General features: G+C 34.8%; 1 protein-coding gene across 1 annotated transcript in view; it reads left to right on the top strand.

The window, feature by feature from the left end:
• LOC150094898 (diacylglycerol kinase delta) overlaps positions 1 to 19859 on the top strand; it is a 566581-nt gene that overhangs the window by 383594 nt on the left and 163128 nt on the right. The window contains exons 18-19 of the mRNA XM_090411584.1: positions 13064 to 13379; positions 19733 to 19843. Coding sequence (XP_090267710.1) covers positions 13064 to 13379; positions 19733 to 19843 — 427 coding nt within the window. The remainder of the gene's footprint in view (positions 1 to 13063; positions 13380 to 19732; positions 19844 to 19859) is intronic.

The raw sequence follows: 19859 nt of genomic DNA, 5'->3' as shown, positions 1-19859 counted from the left end.
CACATCACACTGAAAACCAGGTGACCAGATCTGAGCACAATAGTCCAAGTGTGGTCTGATTAGTGCTTTATACAGTGGCACAACCATTTCCTTATCCCTACATGTTAGAATACTTCTTATCATAAAAGTACTACAATGTACAGCCTTTGCACTAGCAATATGCACTCTAAGCATCAGTCTACTGTCAACTATCACTCTCAAATCTCATCCACTTCTTGCAGTACAGTACCATCGATTTAGTACACAGCCTTATATTTCTGCAGTCCAAAATGCAACACCTTGCACTTATTGATATTAAAACTACAGTCTGACTCTTTTATCCAAGTAAAAAATCTATTCAAATCTTCCTGAAGGGATTCAGCATCAGCAGTGCTACTTATAATTCTTCTCAACTTTGCATCATCAGCAAACAATTGAAGATCCCCAGTCAGTCCACATGATATATCGTTTACAAACAAGTTAAACAGCAGGGACCCAAGAACAGGACCCTGGGGCAGGCCACTGGTTACCCTCCATTTTTGAGACACTGCTCCATCATACACAACTTGTTGGTATCGTTCAAAGAGCCAATCTTAAATCCATCAAACAACATGCTATCTATTTTTATCCTCTGCAGCTTGCCAACTTATCATGTGGTAATCTATCAAATGCTTTTGCAGAGCCCAAGATTATCACTGTATATGATTCTCCCTTATCTAACACACTGATTACCCTATCATAAAATGCAAGTAAAGCGCTAAAGCAGGACATACCCTTTACAAATCCATGCTGACCATTGTAAAGAATACTATGTCCATCAACCCAATCCTGTATTCTATTCCTAACTAATCGAGAGATTAGTTAGGAATAGAATATAATTGGAAAGTTCTGTCCTAGAATCATGCTTGTAGAATGGTACTATTTTGCTTTCTTTCCACTCCTTAGGAATCCTATCCACTGCACAACTTTCATTAAATATCCAGGTCAAGGGCATAACCAACTCTGTTGCACATTCTTTAAGAATACATGGTGATATGTCATCCTTTCCCACATCCTTATTAATGTCTAATCTGATCAACACCTGATACATCTCGGATTCTTTCACTTCCAATTCTCATAATACTTGCCTCCCTTCTATAGATTGCACCACATCATTTACATCAAAATGATATACTGCACACTGATAAGGTGCTTGTTCAATAATTCCACTATAACCTTTCCAACTGTTATTCTGCTGCCATTACTATTCACTAGTGTCAACCTGCCATAATTATTCTTTCACTTGCTTGGCATATAGTGGAAAAATTCCCTTGAGTTAACCTTGGCCTGACTAGCCAATCCTGTCTCATACTGCACCTTTTCTTTCTTTACCATGCTTGTCACCTTTTTCTCCTGCACTTTATACTCTTTATGGATCCAATCACCACCAATTGTCTTGTACTTTCTCCTCTAGCACTCCTCTGCTGGATTTCACTGTTCATCCATTTCACTCCTACTCTATTTACTCACTTAATCCTTGGTATGCTGTTATACATTGCTTGTGTCAGATACTGCCTTGTGAATTTCCATGCACTGTCAACATCTTTTTCATCCAACTCATCTACCCAACATACTTATGCTAACTGACTACAGAGCTTACTATAATCACCTGCTTTATACTTCCACATGTATCCATTTTTGGTAGTAACCTTTTCTTGTTTCACTAGTTCTCAAACATGTACCTCTTGATCACTCTCACCAACTGACAGCAGTGCTAACACTTCATTAACAACTACATCTTGTGAATTTATCACTAAATCCAGAACATTAAGGCCTCTAGTTGCTTCAGTCACATGCTGCTTAAGATATTTATCTCTCAGAAACTCAACAAACTCACTCTCCTTGTTCTCATACACTATATGTATAAGCTTTTATTATTTGTAGTACATTCTTCATCTTCTACTTAGACTTATTGCAACATTGTTTATTGCAATAACTTAATTTTTGTATATATATATTATTTACTAATATATCTTGACTAGAGGGCTACATGGTGTGTAGTGTTTGTAGGGAGCTCCTGAACAGATAAGTATTATTTTAAGTAATAATTGGTAAATTTGCTTGAATCTTACGTAGTATTATTACTTTTCATATCTTAGCGTGTCTGTGTGATTTTTGTGTGTTTTCTGAGTTATTTCAATTAGTAATTTGATAGATGCGATTATTAGCATAAAGTGCACATGGCGCTGATAAGAAGGAATAAAATGGCATCCAGATCGCCATCTTTGTCCAAAAATTTTAATATAAAGGATTTTATTCGGTGTACCGTTTGTGAAATGTATGCTTTGAGGAGAACAGTTGGAGTCTGGTTAGACAATGATAGTGGAGTGAATGTGTGTTTTAAAGTGTGTTTCAGGTCATGAGTGTGATATCGTTGTTGAAAGTGAGAATGTAGAAAATAGTGATATTTTGCAAGTACCACATTATATAGTACCACATAGCTGTGAGAGTGGCGTTGAAAGTGAGAATGAAGGTGAAAATACAGAACGAATGAATGAATTAACGGATAATAAAAATGATGAGATAGATGCAATGAGTGAGATTGCATGGTTACGCGGAGCTATACATAGGGCAAATCGGCAGCTGGAGCATTGGCAAAAATGTTTACTGAGCGTACCAACCAATAAATGGCAAAAGTATGATAAGAAAAATAAGAGTATGATAGTGAGTGTAAACAAAATGAAAGAGTGAGTGTGGTATGGAGATTCTTTAGTAAGAGGTGTGATAGTTGGAGTTTGACAAAATCGTACCAACCTGGTGCGAACGTTAAGGATGTAAGCAGTCAATTAGAATGCAAAAGCAGAGGGTTAAAGAATTGATAGTAGTAGCAGGAACGAATGATTTGAAAGGAGACAAAATGGCTATGAGAGAGAATTTGAAGGAATTACTTCAGGTAGCAAAAGGGAAGAGTGAGAGAGTTAGGATGGCGAGTCTGTTGGCGAGGTATGACAGTGAAGAGTATAGAAGGAGGGCCAAAATTGCTAATGACTTTATGCGCAGATTATGCAGGAGGAGTGATGTGGAGTGAATTCGATGGGTGAAAGGATTTATATGAGATGGATGGTTTACATTTGAATGGATTTGGTGGATGGAGACTTGAAAAGGTGTTGTAGAATGAAGTGGAAGTGGATGTGCAGAATCAGGGAAACTAGAGTTATTAAGGGGGAGGAAGTAGATATGCAGACTTTAGGGAGACAGTTGAGTGTATGAATGTGTGTAATACCCAAGCGAGTAGGAAAGACCACGAATCAGAATGGGATAGTTAGTATAAGGCATCAAAATAGAGATGGAACAAATGGGCTTCTGCAATTCATGTATACTAATGCCAGAAGTATATATTAGGAACAAGAAGGAAGAATTTTTGGCCTTGATTGGCACTTCCAGGCCACAGGTTATTGGCATTAGTGAAACATGGCTGACAGAAGATGATATAGCTAGTGGGATTGAATGTGAGGGGGTATGGTGTGTTCAGGAGTGACAGGGAGAATAAAATGGGGGGAGGAGTGTTATTGATGATAACTGATGAGCTGCAGCCAAGGAGAATAGAAGTGGAACTGCAGGATAGAGAAAAGAGCACATTTGAGGCTATTTGGTGTGAGATTGAGACTAGCAGAACAAAATATACAGTTGGGTGCTGCTATAGACCAGGTGATGGAATAGATGGTGAAGATAGTATGCATAAGCAAATAGAAGAAATGAGTGGAAGGAGGGTAATTATTATGGGAGATTTTAACTATGGTAACATTGATTGGAAGGAGGAGAGTACACATGGGAGGAAGGAATTGGATTTTATGCAATTATTAAGGGATAACTATCTGCGACAGCATTTAATGGAAAATACTAGGGGTCAGAGAGTGCTTGACCTAGTAATTGCATCTGAGTATTTGGCTGTAACAAATATGACCATGTTGCCACCTATTGGTGAGAGTGATCATAGGGTCTTCACTTGGGAGGTGGCTAAAGGTGTGGAATATACAATTAAGACAGGGTACATGTGGAATTATTGAGCTGGTAAGTATGACAAGCATAGTAGTTTGATTGGTTGAGTGCCATGGCATGTAAAACTGCAAGAGCTGGATGTTGATAGTGCTTGGGAGACGGTTAAGAAGTGTTTGCAGGAGGCAATGGCTGACTGTATACCTAGAGTCTGAATAATAAATCAAGTAGGGGTTAAATGGATGAATAACACCATTAAGCTTGAACTGCAAAAAAAGAGAACTGTGGAGGGAATTTAAGGAGAAAGGTGACCAGTGGTAGGGAGGTAACCGAATCAGTTGATATAGTGGAATTACTGAGCGAACACTTTGCAAGAGTATATCATCCAGGTGGTGACATTGCAGGAATGAATGAACCAATAGCTTATATGGGAATTGTCGTGAATGAAGTGGAGGTGAATAGTCTATTACAAAACCTCAATGTCAATATATCTGTCGGATTGGATGGTATACCAGCTCGTGTCGTATGTGAAGTGGCTAAAGAATTGTCAGTGCCCTTGACCATTTTGTTTAATTTGAGTCTCGGGTCTGGGTTAGTCCCGAGGGGGGGAAAATAGTTCCAATGCATAAAGGAGGTTCAAAGACTGCTGTTGTAAAATACCAACCGATCAGCATATCAGGAATCGTTGTCAAGGTCTTGGAGAAAATAGTCAAGAGGAAAATGCAGGATTGGATAGATGAAATTGGGATACTGTATGGGGGAAGGCACGGTTTTGTGAAGGGTAGATCATACCTCAGTAACTTGCTCACATTTTATAACACAGTGACGGCTGAACTGGATAAGGGTAATTGGTTTACAGTGATCGACTGGACTTTGTTAAGCTCTTTGACAGAATACCAAATGAATTCTAATCAGTAAACTGCAGCATGTGGGGATGGATATAGGGTTGGTGAAATGGATAGGAGAGTGGTTGATGGAAAGATAGAGAGTGGTTTATTCAGGACTAGAGTCCAAAAGATGGCCTGTGACTAGTGGTGTGCTGCAGGATTCTGTTCTTGGACCACTACTGTTCAATTTGTTCATTAACGATATAGGAAAGGATCTGAGAGGAAGTGTTCATTTGTTTGCTGATGATGCAAAGTTAGGTAGAGCAATAGTGAGTGCATAGGATGTCAAAATTTTGCAGGTTGATAGTTTTGGATAGTTTGAGGACTGGGCTAAGGAGAATGGATGTCAATTTAATGTGGCAAAGTGTAAGGTTATGCATTTTGGGGTGAAAAGATTAGCAGCAGTATATCACATTGGTAGAACCGTACTCCAGGAGATTGACAAGGCCAGGGATTTGGGAGTGTTGGTGGATAGGGAGTTGAAGTTTATGGGGCACATTGCATAAGTGGCTACATCAGGTCATCAAATCACTTGGTTGCTGAAAAATACACTAACAAGCAGAGACAGACAGGTTGTTGTTCCTCTGTATCGAGCCTTGATAAGACTCCATCTAGACTACTGTGCCCAGATATGGGTGCCAGGGTTTCTTCTTGATGGGGAGGAGGTGGAGAGGATCCAGAGATGAGTGACCAAGATGATAGCAAGTCTATGGAATGAACCTTATGAGAACAGGTTGAAGATTTGTGGGTTGCAGAAATTGGTTGATAGGCGGAAAAGGGGTGATATGATTGAGACATTCAAATTACTCAAGGATTTCTATAAGATTAATTCAGAAGATATTTTTGAGAATAGGACTGGTGGTGGGAGGACTAGGGGCCATACATGGAAGCTGGGCAAGAATGTGGTTAGCAAGGGTGTTAGAGCTAGGTTTTTTACTTGAAAAGTGGTGAATGAGTGGAATAAGCTGCCAGAGTCTGTTGTGGGTGCCATGACTGTGAATGAGTTCAAGGCAAGGTATGATAGATACTGTATGAATGTCGAATAGTTGTTCTTGACATGATGTTAGGGGCTTCCTCGATGAGTCTGTCAACTCCTTGGAGTTGCCTGTAATAATAATAATAATAATAATAATAATAATAATAAAATAATAATAATAATCTTTCACTCTTTATGTATTGCTGTAATCTTTGCTATGGTGCAGTATTACTTTTGCTGCTCTTGTGCCAATAAACCATAAACCAATCATCCACCATTTTTGTGGTCTCCCAATTTATTCTAGGACTTTGTTTCCATTTATCTGTTGACATGCTTTTGCCATTCTTTTTCCTTCCCTTCCCCCATTCATTTATGGGTTGTAAGACAAACTTTCTGTGCATTTCTTCATTTCAAAATTTGTTTTTTCTTGAAGTTTTCTTAAGAGTTTTCATTTCTGTAGTAGTATTTAACTGTTTTATATGTATTTGTCTTAGTTGCAATATTTATATTTTTATTTTTTCACATTGTTCTGTTTAAATATTGAGAAACCTTGTTTGCTTAAAGTTTTTGCTCTTGTATTCCATTTTCTATTATTCCTTCTGAGTTAATATGAATTGCTAAGTATTTAAAATAAATTCATCACTTATTCAGTTATTTTTCTGTTTATTTATAGCTTACATCTGATTGGTTGTAACCAAAAAAACAAAACACACACCAACTGCAAGTGTTTTGGGTTTTTTTTTTCGGTTGATATTATTATATTTTTGGTAAATCTGTTGGAAATAAAATACTTCTATTTGTCAATTATTTATAGAAATTAAAATGGAAACACAAACTTATGTGGAGTTAATAATGGATGTAAAATTTTTACCTAAGTATCAAAGGCATCTGCAGTACATTAACATGGAAACACAAAATGAAATACAATAAAATTTGCATTTCATTTTTAACATACTGAGGATGCTTTTGATACTTAGGTAAAAATTTTATATCTGTTAAATTTACTTACACTTAAGTTTGTGTTTTTTCTTTAATTTCTATAAACATGACAGCTTATGTACCTATTTTGAAGCATTTGTAAATTATTTAAATAACTTTTATAGCTTACACATGTAACAAATATTATATAGAATTTTATTCAAAAACTCAGTATATTTCTTTTGACATCATGGATGTCATCAAGGAGACAAACTGTTAATTATATTCAAAACATGAATCATAATAATTAGTGATAAATCATGCATATATTAACAGGAGTCTCATTCATTGTTGAAGTATATGATTACACTATTAGAGTTCATAGGAACTTTTATCTCCTGATTTAAAAATTGGCCCTGTGATATTTTTTTTTCCATTCAACTGGTATTTGTTTTTTAGCAAACACTTTTTTTTAAAATAGTTAACTGAAATATTATTTCTCTACCTCCATATTTTAACAATGTATTCTGTATTTTGTCTATTCCAGCTGTTTTTCTATTTCTAATTTTTAAAAAAAATGTTTTCCATTTGGTTTGATGTTATTTTTAATTGTTTGTCATCTTTCAAGTTTGCAGGTGACTATTTTTTTCTTCATCTTCATACTATTTAGTAAAGTAATTCATATAATTCAGTTGCTTAGTTTCTAATTAATTTCCATATTTATTTCTATGTGCCATAAAAGTCATGTTCAAGCTGTTTTGAATAGTTATTCCAGAATGCTATTTCTCAGTTTTATTTCCCAGATTTTGTTACTTGTTTCATTTTTAAACTTTGTATCCTTTATACTTTTATTCATTAGATTTATCTTGCAGATATGCTAAAAAAAGGCTTCTTTTTCTTTTGTGCCAATAGTTGAACAAACTCTGAGCACAAAGTTCATCTCTTTTATTTCCAACTGTTCTTTCTTTCTCTTAATCCTTCATATGCAGCTCGTTTAATAGTATTTTAAAAAAATTCTTACCTTTGATTTAGTTCTGGCTTTGTTAAACTGCTCATCTATTCTTCAGTGATGTAGTATTTTAATACTTTCTTCCCCTAACGTTTCTGTCTTAAATTTTTTTTCTTTAGTCTTATTAATATGTGCATTGCATTTTTTTTTTCTTTTCTGTAATCTCAATTTTCCAGTAAGTAATGCATGGTCAGTTCCTTTATTGTTATATAGTCCAATGTGGATAAGTTTCTTTCTTAAGGTTTTTCTCCATTGCATTTTATGATTTTTATTTAATTTGGTAAAATGTGTTATTTATTCTCAATTCATTGTCTGTACAGACTGCAGTAATTTAATTCCATTTTTATTTTGCAGTGGTTTGTTAAATCTTTGGCATATTCCTACATTATCTGATTCCTAAGTCATGTCATGCATTTAAATCTCCTGCAATGATGATCATTTCTGGTTTTATTTTATCTAGAATTTCTTGTAATTCTTTGTAGGATATCTTTATTTCTGTTTCTGGTTTCCCTTCCTGAGGACTCTAAACCTCTTCTTCTTCAATTTAATGGACCATTTAGGTTTAATGCTGTAATCGCTTGATTTTGGTATCTGTCAAAGCTCCATATGGTGTAAATTGTTCACCAAGCTGTCGTAAATCTCTCATTACCACATCCATCCATCCACTGGGTTTCGGGGTCTTCCTTTGGATATTTTCTTGTCAATTTATTTGTAAGTACTTGTTTGATTAATTAGTCATCTTCTCTCCCTGAGTCACTAAAGCACTTAATTCTCTTGCTTCTTATAAATGATAGTATGTTGAGTCTTTGAAACAGATTTCATAGTTCCACATGTTTTCATTCATACTTTCCAGTATTTTGATTGTAAGATGGTGAAAAAATTTTTCTCAATACTTTTCTTTCAAATGTGATGAGTTTTCTCTTATCTTCCTTTGTTGTTGATCATATGTTACTATCATTCTTAGATATCTTAAATAGAGTTTTTCTTTGGATTTTCTCGATAATATTCTATACTTCATGAGTTGTAAAATTGCAAAATGTCCACAATTGGACTTCTTAATTCTCTCCTTAATTAACTCTTGATGCATATCATTGTAACTGTTAATGTTGACTCCGAGATAGTTAAGTTATTCACTTGTTCAAAGATATAATTTCAACAACCAAGTTGGATCAATCCTGATGGATCCTTGAAATGCACATAAATTTAGTATTTTTCCTCATTTATGACAAGACCCATAGGCTTACTTGCCTTGATTAAATTAGACATGGTGTGTATAACATCCTCATGAGAGTCTCCAAGGATAACAGTGTCATCGGCATAAGTCAATATTACATTGTTCCCACTTATTTTGATTATTTTTTGTTCATTTAAGTCTAATGACGTTTTCTAGTGCTAGATTGAACAGGGTTGGTGAGAGAGAGAGCATCTCCTTGGTAGAGTCCAGATTTTATTTCAAAACTTGATGAATATTTTTGGAGAAAATGTACCTTCCAGAGGGTGTGGCGATTTCAAAGTCTTATCATATTTATATTTATACATTTTTGTGGGTCTTCACAAGTCTTTAGTGAAACTCAAAAATCGAGTATCATCAAATTTCAATTCAAGTGAGTTTCAATGTATACTGTCAGATGCTTGTTTATAGTGCATGACTACTAGATGTAATTCTTTATCAAATTCATAATGTTTTTCTAGCAATTGTCTGAGAGTAAAAATATGATCTGTCATAGACTTTCACTTGCAGAAGCCACACTGATATTCTCCTTAAATGTTTGAAGTATGTACATTAATTCTTTTCCATTTCACTGTAGATAATATTTTGTAAGACGTGTCCAAGAGAGAGAAAGAGAGATACCTTTATAGTAACTGATTATCATAGGATTTCCTTTTTTTTAAAAAAAAAAAATAGGGCACAGTATGACTGTATTCCAATCAGCTGGGATTTCTTGTTTTTGCTATGTCATCTTGATGAGTTCATAAATCTTAATTGTTAAAGGTGTTTCTCCAATTTTTAGAAGTTCTACTGTAATTTTATTTTCACTAGCTGCCTTATTATTCTTTAGCGCTTTAATAATATTCTCACCTTCAATCAGAGCCAGCTCCTCAGTCTCCTGAACATTGTACCTCTGATGTAAGGTTTTTACCTGGTGGCAGTGATGACTTGTTTAGTAGGTGCTCAAAATATTTCTGAATTCCTGAATAGTTTATTTTTCCTGGGTAATTAATTCTTCTTAGTTGTTAGTCAGTATTCAAGTTTGTTGCGTACATCCTCTTTTAAGTATCCCACTACATCTAAAGAATGTCTTTGAGTTATTTGTATTATTTTTGATTCCTTCAGTTAATTTTTTTCTCTCAATGCAATATTTTACTAGGTAAATTTCTATAGGTCCTATAATTCTCACTATTTTCTGGTGATGAGTCCTGCAGTAATTTCAACCCCAACTTATTACATTTTTTTATAGCTTCTTTACATACATTATTAAACCATTTGTTTTTCTTTCTATTGTTTGTGAATTGAAGGATTTCTTCTGCACAATGAATAATAATATTTTTGATCAGTTCATTTATTTTCTATATTTCTCTCATGTATAGGATGGTTTAAATACTATTTCCTGCTTTATCTTTTCTGCACATTGTCTTTGTATGTTTACATCCTTATATTTTTCAATATTATATCTATTAGTATTTCTGTTTTGGTTAACATTTCTCTATTTGACAAAGAGTTTTGGCCTGAAATGTGTTATTGCCAGATAATGATCAATATCTGCATCTGCTTCTGTGTAGACACAGGCATTTTTAATGCATGTCTTGTGCCTATTATTTATCATTACATGATCCGTTTGGTTGCTTACTTTTCCATCTGGGAAAACCCAAGTTTGTTTATGGATATTTCTTTGGAGGAAAGTATGTACTACTAAATGGGACTCTAAACACTTATGAAATCTATTATGTAGTTACATTCCTTCATATTTAACTAATATTGTTAGTGTAATATTATCGATTTGCACACTTGTGCTATTTTTTCATACTTACTCAACTACATGCTGTTACATAATTTTGTGTTTTATATATTTTGTTTTCTTTCTTCTTAATTTCAGATAATATTAATGTGTTTATATTTCTTTCATTACTTTTAATTATTTCTTCGTGTAATGATCTTACGTTCCAAGTTGCTGTTTTTAAATCGCATCATTTCAAAGTTTTTGATTTCCTTATCTGATCTGTCAGTTCTGTGTGGTAAGTCTAGTTGCAGTCTTCATTGTTTCCTAGAACAGTACAATTTTACATCTTGAGACAGGCTGCTAACATAGTTTCCTGAAGCCTCCTGCATTAGCTGGGCATAGCGATATGTCCTTCATGCCTAGGATGGCCTTTCTGGTAGTGCACATCTGCTTTGAGCACTCTTGGTAAACAGTCAGTAGACTTGTTTACCAAGAGTGCTCAAAGCAGATGTGCTGACCACTTTCAAATCTGGAAGCCACAAAATTGGCTTCCAGACAATAATTTTTCTAATAATAAAAATCTTCAAGACCTCATAGTAAAAATGAAAAATGTAACTCTACTGTTCAGATCTTTTAGTTACTTTGATGTTTTTTCCTTTTTTGTGAACATTCACACATGAAATATACTAATATACCTGCTGTTGAAAAATAATTTTCTCCAGATATCATGAGAAAGCATGCAAAATGTGTTTTCTTGTTTTCATGTGAGTTACTTCTCTTGAAAAGACATTTATTTTTATTTAAAGAAAGAAATTATACCTTATATTCATTATTTCTCCTCCTAACTTCTTTGTGGAACATTTCAAACAGAAAGTTATAATTTCCTATATCCTCAGATCACATTCTTCCTCATCTGTCTCATCAACCAATATCAAGAAATATTTTTTTAAAAAATTACAGATTGTGATTCCTGTTGCTCACAGTGTACCAGAAACCTATAAAGCCTATAAACAGAATATGATATACTGATGTAATGTTGCATCACAGCTTAGCTGAAAAGCTATGTGGATCTAGAATGTTTAAGACTCAGGATGATATTATTATAGTCCTCTAATTCTACCTTTCAGCAAAATCTTTACTTGTTAGAGAAAACTTCTCCTAATAGTCACTCTATACTGAACAGTATTAAGTTGGTCCTCAAACTATGACCAAATCCTCAACTTGTAAAAACAGCTTTAATGATTCCACAACTCTTCAATGTGCCAAAAGCATATCTCCAAAAGTGGGTCAAATATTCACAAATTTACCTGAAAAAAAACAACAACTCATAGAGCTTTCATTATATATATTTGACTTTACACTGCAAAAGATACCATCTTTAGGACGTGTATTTCTAGCATTTATTGCAGTTGCAGCTATCATTATACCGTGGATAAATAGATGAACAACAGACTTTGGATTCTATGCACATAAAAATAATATTAAATATATCTGCCATATTAAGTCAGATATGCAATTCTGTACACCTGTAAGAATCAACTAGAAGAAAAATTATACAAGGCTAAATATTGGAATGAAAGACTTGTTTAAGAAGTAGCACAGACTATCATGGACTCCCATAACTGTCTTGAGATCTTTTTTTTCCCTTAAAAAAAAAATTCTTAACTTCTAGAACTGCTGTGATAAATGATTGGTCTGTTGATCCATCGCCATCATAGATTGAAATCAATCTGTTTACTGTTACTGTATACTTTACTAATGATTTTGAAAGCTCAGAAACTCTGAATTTGTCTCTTATTGTTTATCAGGTGCTGTTAATAACTTATAGACAAAATAGCCAGCAAGAGAGAACATTTATAAATTTAAACAAAACATGGAAAATTTTCTTAGTCTTTTTGCATGAGTCCTATCCACAAAAGACTGTTTGTATATAAATAATCTGGAAACCCTAACATAGAGACCAAACATGGAAGTTTTTCACACTGGTCAGAGAATTCATCTTCCACTGAAAGACATTCACAAAACATCTGTGCCTATGATGGAATGCAAATGTGTAACCTAATTTAGAGAATAGGTATGCTAACCACCTGGCCAACTACTCCAACAAGCAGTTGATTGATAGTTCATACTGTGGTTCTGTATAATTTGTTTATTTGGTTTTTGGTACATAGTTTACTTCACATCATCAAGATACTACTGATTTGAAACATTGAAATACTGGTACAGTTTCTTAAATAAACTATTCAAGTATATGACCTGCATGTAGTGTTTCCATAAATTTTATTATGCCATTATTCTAACAATGGCATAATCAAATTTATGACTACAAACAATGAATAAACTCATTTATTTATTTATATATTTCTCTTTCCTTTTTCAGGCGAAACAGCTCAGTCTCCAACAGCTTCTAGACGCATCAGTAGTGGTGCAACACTAAAGCATGTGGGTGCTATAGGACTTCAGTTGGGTTCATCTCTTGGGATACCACTCCTTCCAGCCCAAGTTAGGGAAAAAAGTCGATCTCCAGAAACTGTAGTACCAGAGCGTAGAGAGTTTCCTATAATTAATCCTCTTGCATCTTTACCTATGTGGCCCAATCTTAATAAAGACAGTATTATTGGTAAAGTGTTGTTAGCAAATGCTGATGCTCTTTGTGCTGCAGCATCACCACTCATGGATGTTGAGGAAATATCCTTGTAAGTGATTATACACACACAAACACACAGCATAACACAGTTTAGAAAACAAAAGCAATTCTATTTTTACATGGTATATTTTGATTTAACATGGTTCAAATGGCACTTATTTTTAAAATTTCTGTTTGAATTCAGTTCTGTTAAAAAGGGTGTTTCCATTATAATTATCATTTCCTATAACAGTACATTTGTGCTTCAGCTTGAATTTTGAGGGAAACCCCCCCCCTCAATGTTTTAAATATCAGAGATTACTCTACACTACTCTAGTAATTATAAATTGATATAAGACCTAACACAGAGATTCAGGGAAACTGAATTCTGATGAGAGGAATTGTGAGAATTTGGGTTTAAGAGCGACAATGTTAGGCAATTGTGTTAATGATGGGAATGGTTATTGTTATGGCAATGATTACAAAAAAAGAGAGAGAGAGAGAGAGAGAACAATTCTTTGTTCATCCAGTTCAGACCTATGAACTGGATGAACAAAGGAACTTTGCTTAGCTGTTAGAACTGGATAAGTATAGAAATCTGCAAGTTGTTGAACTGTCATGCAGACCGCAGACATGTATGAAAAAGAGCATGTAGGTAATTTACTGTCTGTACATGAATGCTAGAAGTATCAGAAATAAAAGACTGAGTTTATTGCTTTGGCTAATATATTGAGAAATCATGTTGTACGCATTAGTGAGACTTGGCTATCAGAAGGCGTACTAACATCGAGTGCAAGGAGAACAGTATTTTTAGGAAGGATAGACAAGATAGGAGAGGAGGGGGCATGCTATTAATGATATCAAATGTCTTGAATCCAGTTAGAGTTGAGACCTCTGACTGCAACACTAGTAACAATTTTTTATGTGGCAGTCAGTTTGAAGCCATCTGGTTTGAGGTGGAGTGTAACAAGATTAAATACATGGTGGGGTGTTGTTACCTGGTGGATTTGTTGCTAGTGATGAAGAAATGCATCAGCAAATAAACATGATGGATGCAAAAAGTGTAATCATAATGGGGGACTTTAATTATCTGAACATTATTGAGTAGCTATGAAATCACATGAGAGGAATGAAACTGAATTTATTGAGCTGTTGCGAGACAACTTCCTCAAGCAGCATGTGGCAGAGGGAACTCTGAAGTCAGAGAGTGTTAGATCTGATTATAGTGTCAGAGGGGTTTCAATTAAAGACGTAACTATTCTGCCTCCAATTGGTGACAGTATCATGTGGTACTCACTTGGGAAGTGGCTAAGTTTAGGAATATTCCATTCAGAAAAGGTTACATGCTGAACTACAAAGCAGTAAATTATGACCAACTGAGGGGGGGGGGGGTATGCTGGGTTCTGTGCCATGGTATCAGTTATTGTGTGTGTGTGTGTGTGTGTGTGTGTGTGTGTGTGTGTGTGTGTGTGTGTGTGTGTGTGTGTGTGTGTGTGTGTGTGAGAAGAAGTGTTTAAAAAATACTCAAATGATGCTTTATTAGAATGTGTCCCTAGAGTTCAAAGAACAAATAGGAGTGAAATGGATGGGTAATCTAATTAAGCAAGAGATTTGTAAGAAAAAGATGATATGGAAAGAATATCTTGTCCATAAGGATGATGTCAGTTATGAAAATTATAAGCAGCAGATCAGAAGAGTCACAAGTGTTGCACAGAGAGCTAAGTCTGAGCATGAAAAGAAACTGGCTCTGCAAGTTAAAGACAACCCAAAAGAATTCTCTCATTATGCTGCTAGTAAAAGAAAGAATGAATTTGAAAAAAAAATAACTCATTAAATTTTTTTGCTAAAAAATTAATATCTGCTAAAAACCACATCAATAAACAAGAAGAAAGAAAGAAAAAAACATGGATAACTCAATAGGTAATCAACCTTATTGATGAAAGAAGAACATGGAAAAGAGGAGCAAATGAAGAAGAATGGTTAAGATATAAAACTTTGGATAAAAGAATCAATCAGTTATGTAAAAGATTGAAAGAAAACTGGAAAAATAGGCAGTGCACTGAGATAGAAGAACTACAAAATAGGAACAAAACCAGAGAAGCATTCCCAAAAGTGAAAGAACTTTAATGGAAAAGCAAAATGTACACAGTCTAATAACATCAAGGACAAAAATGGATACATACTCATTGATAAGGAAAAGATAAATGGAAGATGGATGGAGTAGTTATCAGATCTCCATGATGATGATAATGGTAACATGTTAGATGATTCACGACACCTTAAGTTAAACATAACAACAGATACCACTCTACCCACAAGAAAGGAGGTAGAGCACGTAATTAAGAATCTTCCTAATAATAAATCCCCTGGATGTAATAATATTCTGGCTGAGCTGCTGAAAGCTTTGACTGGCAATAATAACAACTATTTAGTGATAACCATTCAGGATATCTATAAAACAATACAATTACCTGAAGTTTTACAACATCTATCTGCATACAAATTCCAAAGAAAAATAATGCACAAAACTACGAGGATTACAGAACTGTGAGCCTAATATCCCATGCATCTAAAATTATTTTAACCATTGTTAACAAACAAATTGAAAGAGCCTTAAGCAGTGAATTGAGTGAACAACAGAAAGGCTTCAGAAGAGGAATGGGAATCATTAATGCTATCCTGGAACTAAAAATATTAATAGAAACACTTGAAAGAAATAGGAACATTTACATATGCTTCATAGACTTTCAGAAGGCTTTTGACCAGGTAAAACATAATAAAATGTTCAATATATTAGATAAACTAGACATAGAAGATCATGTACTAAAGATTATAAAAATGATTTACACCAAACAGAAAATGCAGCTGTTTAACAATGAAACTTCTGTAGTGAAAATAAAAAGAGGAGTTAGACAAGGTTGTATCCTTTCACCAAATCTATTTAATATCTATAGTGAGACAGAAGAAAAAAATTGAAAAACAAAAAATAGGAATTAGTATCAATGGTATAAAATACAATAATCTTAGATATGCTGATGATACCATTCTAATAGCAGAAAACAGAATCAAATTACTGCAGCTACTAATTGAAGAAGGTAAAGAATTTGGATTAGATATAAATGCAAAAAAGACCAAATTTATGAAAATCTCAAAAGAAAGCAGATCCGAGCAACAAATATTCTTAAACAATATGAAAATTGAACATACAACAGAATACAAATATTTAGGCACCTACTTTACTAAAATTAAGAACAGCCATAGCTAAAGATGCATTCTGGAAAAATAAAGATCTGCTCAGAAGTTCTGTGAGTATCAAGACAAAGAAAAGAATGATAAGAACATTTGTGTGGCCAATTTTCACATATGGAAGTGAGACCTGGATATTCAAGAAGAGAGTAAAGCAACAGATATGGCCTTTGAAATGTGGTGCTATAGGAGAGCTCTGAAAATCCCATGGACAGAACATGTGACAAATACAGATGTCCTACAGAGAATGAGAACACAGAGATCTTTATTACAGGAAATGATCTAGAGAAAGATGAGATTGGCAGGACATGTACTGAGAGGTTCAGCAGGACAGAGGATACTAATAGTTTTAGAAGGAAAATTATGGGAAAAGGATCCAGAGGCAAAAAACGAAGGACATGTCTTGAAGATATAAGATCATGGACAGGATCACATGGCTATGCAGAAACAAAAAGGAAAGCCACCAACAGAGAGAACCGGAAGGACACGGTGCTGCACCCTCTCACTGAGGAAGCTACATGAAGAAGAATGCAGGTGACTAATGCAGAAGTGATTGTTCAACTAATAAGCAGCCATTTTGCTTAAAGCTATCGACCTGTTATATTCAACATTGAACTCACCACTATCTCTTCAGCATATGATGTGCTGAAAACTCATGTGGATGAGGAGGAAGTACTAGAGCTGTTGCACAAACTGAATAAGAATTCTGCGATAGGAACTGATGGGATATCAGCATGGATGCTAAAAGAATGTTCAGCTGAACAGGCACCTTGACCAGGATATATAATTTGAGTCTCAGAACAGGGAAGATTTCACAGGAGTGGGAAGCATGTATGATAATCCCATTGCACAAGGGTGGCAAAGACCGATGTATTCAACTATCGATCATTTTGTATCTCAGGAGTAGTAGTGAAGATTTTGGAAAAGTTGAGGGCTTGCATTCAGAAATGGGTTGACAGAGAATTTTTGCTTTGCAATGAACAGCATGGGTTTACTAAGGGAAGGTCATGTTTTAGCAACTTGCTCACATTCTATAATAATATTACTATTGAGCTAGACATGGGGAATTTATACATCATGATACCTTTGAATTTTGCTAAGCCTTTTGACATAAATTGCATAAATTGGAGAATATGGGTTTGGACTATAAAATATAAGTATGGATAAGAGGATTGCTGACTACAGATATCAAAAAAGTAGTATATGGGGAATGTGTCTGCAAAATTTAAGGTAATCAGTGGTGTACCACAAGGATCAGTCCTTGGTCCACTGTTATTCAATTTGTACATTAATGATATCGGGAAGGATTTGACAAGACATACAGCTATTTGCTGATGATGTAAAGATAAGTAGGGTAATCAGGAGTGCTGCTGATATGCAGTACTTGCAGAATGATTTGAATAGGCTGGAATTGTGGCCCCCAAACAATGAGGGGGCCTGAGCACTCTAGCAGCTTGGGAAAGTTGTAAGTACAGTCCTGCATGCCAAAGACTCTGTTCTTAGCTGCTGCTGTTTAATTTGTACATTAATGATATAGGAATGAATCTGAGAGGAGCTGTTCATTTGTTTGCCAATGATGTAAAACAGGAAAAGAATAGTTAATACAGATGATATTAAAATTTTTCAGGATGATTTGGATAGACTAGCAGTCTGGGCAAAGGAGAATGGATGTCATTTTAATGTGGCAAAATGTAAAGTTATGCATTTTGGGGTGAAAAGATTACCAGCTGTATTTGATGGAACTGTACTCGAGGAAATTGATGAAGTCAGAGATTTGGGAGTATTCGTGGATAGGGAGTTGGAGTTTGGGGGAGCACATAGCAAAAGTGGCTGAAACAGTTCATCAGATTACTTGGTTACTGAAGAATACTTTGATGAGCAGAGACAAGCAGGTTATTATTCCTCTTTATTGAGCCTTGATAAGACCCCCCATCTTGACTATTGCATGTAGATCATGGTTTTCATGATCTACATGCAATGACGAAGAGGTTGAGAGGATTCACAAGTGAGTGATCAAGATGGTAGCAGGACTATGGAAGACACGATATTCAACCTTATGAGCACAGGTTGAAGATTTGTGAGTTACATAAATTGGTTGACAAGCAGAAAAGGGATGATATGGTTGAGACATAAATGACAAAAGTTTTTTACAAGATTAATACTGAGGAAATTTTTCAGAACAGACCTGGTGGTGGAAGAACTTGTGACCCTACTTGGAAACTGAGAAAGAGTGTAGTTAGGAAGAATATTAGAACTAGATTTTTTGCTTGGAGAGTGGTGAATGAGTGAAATAGGTTGCCAGAATCTGTTTTAGGTGTCGTGATTGTGAATGAGTTCAAAGCAAAGTATGATAGATACTGTGCAAATGTTGGATAGTGCTTGGTATAATGTTTAGGGGCCTCCTTTGATGAGTCTAAGGACTCCATGGAGTAGCCCGTAATAATAATAATGCCAGGAAAAGTAAATGTCACTCTGGTAATTTGTAGATTATCAAAGGTAAGGGAAGGTGAATTGAGATTCTTTTTGGGAGAAAGAATGCAAGACTGTTTTTGCTAGCATTGAAGGTGACTAAAGTTATCTTTGCTGTATTAATGAATAGTGTTCAGTATAAAGATCAGTGTTTAAAACACACCTGTGGTTGTTGAAGATCTTGAAGCTTGGGATGTTTGTGCACAGCATGATTTGTCAAATGAGTAGGGGGGAAGAGAGTAGTTAATAGAGCATAGCCCTGAGTTATTTCTACATTGGTGATTTAAGTTCAAAGAGAGGAAGCCATACATCATGACATGCGGTGGTTGAAAAGAGAGGCCAGTTGGAGTTGCAGACAGTGTGGTCAACCAGAAAGATGACTTTGCTATTCGGGTAACTGGAATGCAGGAAATCAAGTTTCATTGATAAGAAGTTGAAGAAGTCTGAATGATTTACAGGATTAGGAGAGAGAAGTAAATACAGCAGATGAACATTATTGAATGGGGACAAGGAAATCTTCAAACCAGAGGGGTATTTTTTTAACCTTTGTTTTGTTAATAAGAAAGTTTTTTGTTTGCTAGTCTAAATGTATTAATTTAATGTTTTCTTTGTGTATTCTGTTTCAATAAATTTCAGTTTATCTTAAAATATTAATTTTATATATCTATATATATATATATATATATATATATATATTTCTAATTATAGAGAGGGATTTGAAGAAAAATGTGTAATGAACAATTATTTTGGGATTGGTTTAGATGCCAAGATTACGCTTGAATTTCATAATAAACGTGAGGAGCATCCAGAGAAGTGCAGGTATTTCAAGTATTTA

The sequence above is a fragment of the Typopeltis vanoorti genome, chromosome 21, assembly GCF_054136105.1.
Source record: "Typopeltis vanoorti isolate ZY-2024b chromosome 21, IOZ_Tvanoo_1.0, whole genome shotgun sequence".
NCBI classification, from domain to species: domain Eukaryota; kingdom Metazoa; phylum Arthropoda; class Arachnida; order Uropygi; family Thelyphonidae; genus Typopeltis; species Typopeltis vanoorti.
The sequence above is the reverse complement of the archived record's forward strand: the minus strand, read 5'-3'. Positions and strand labels throughout refer to the sequence as shown.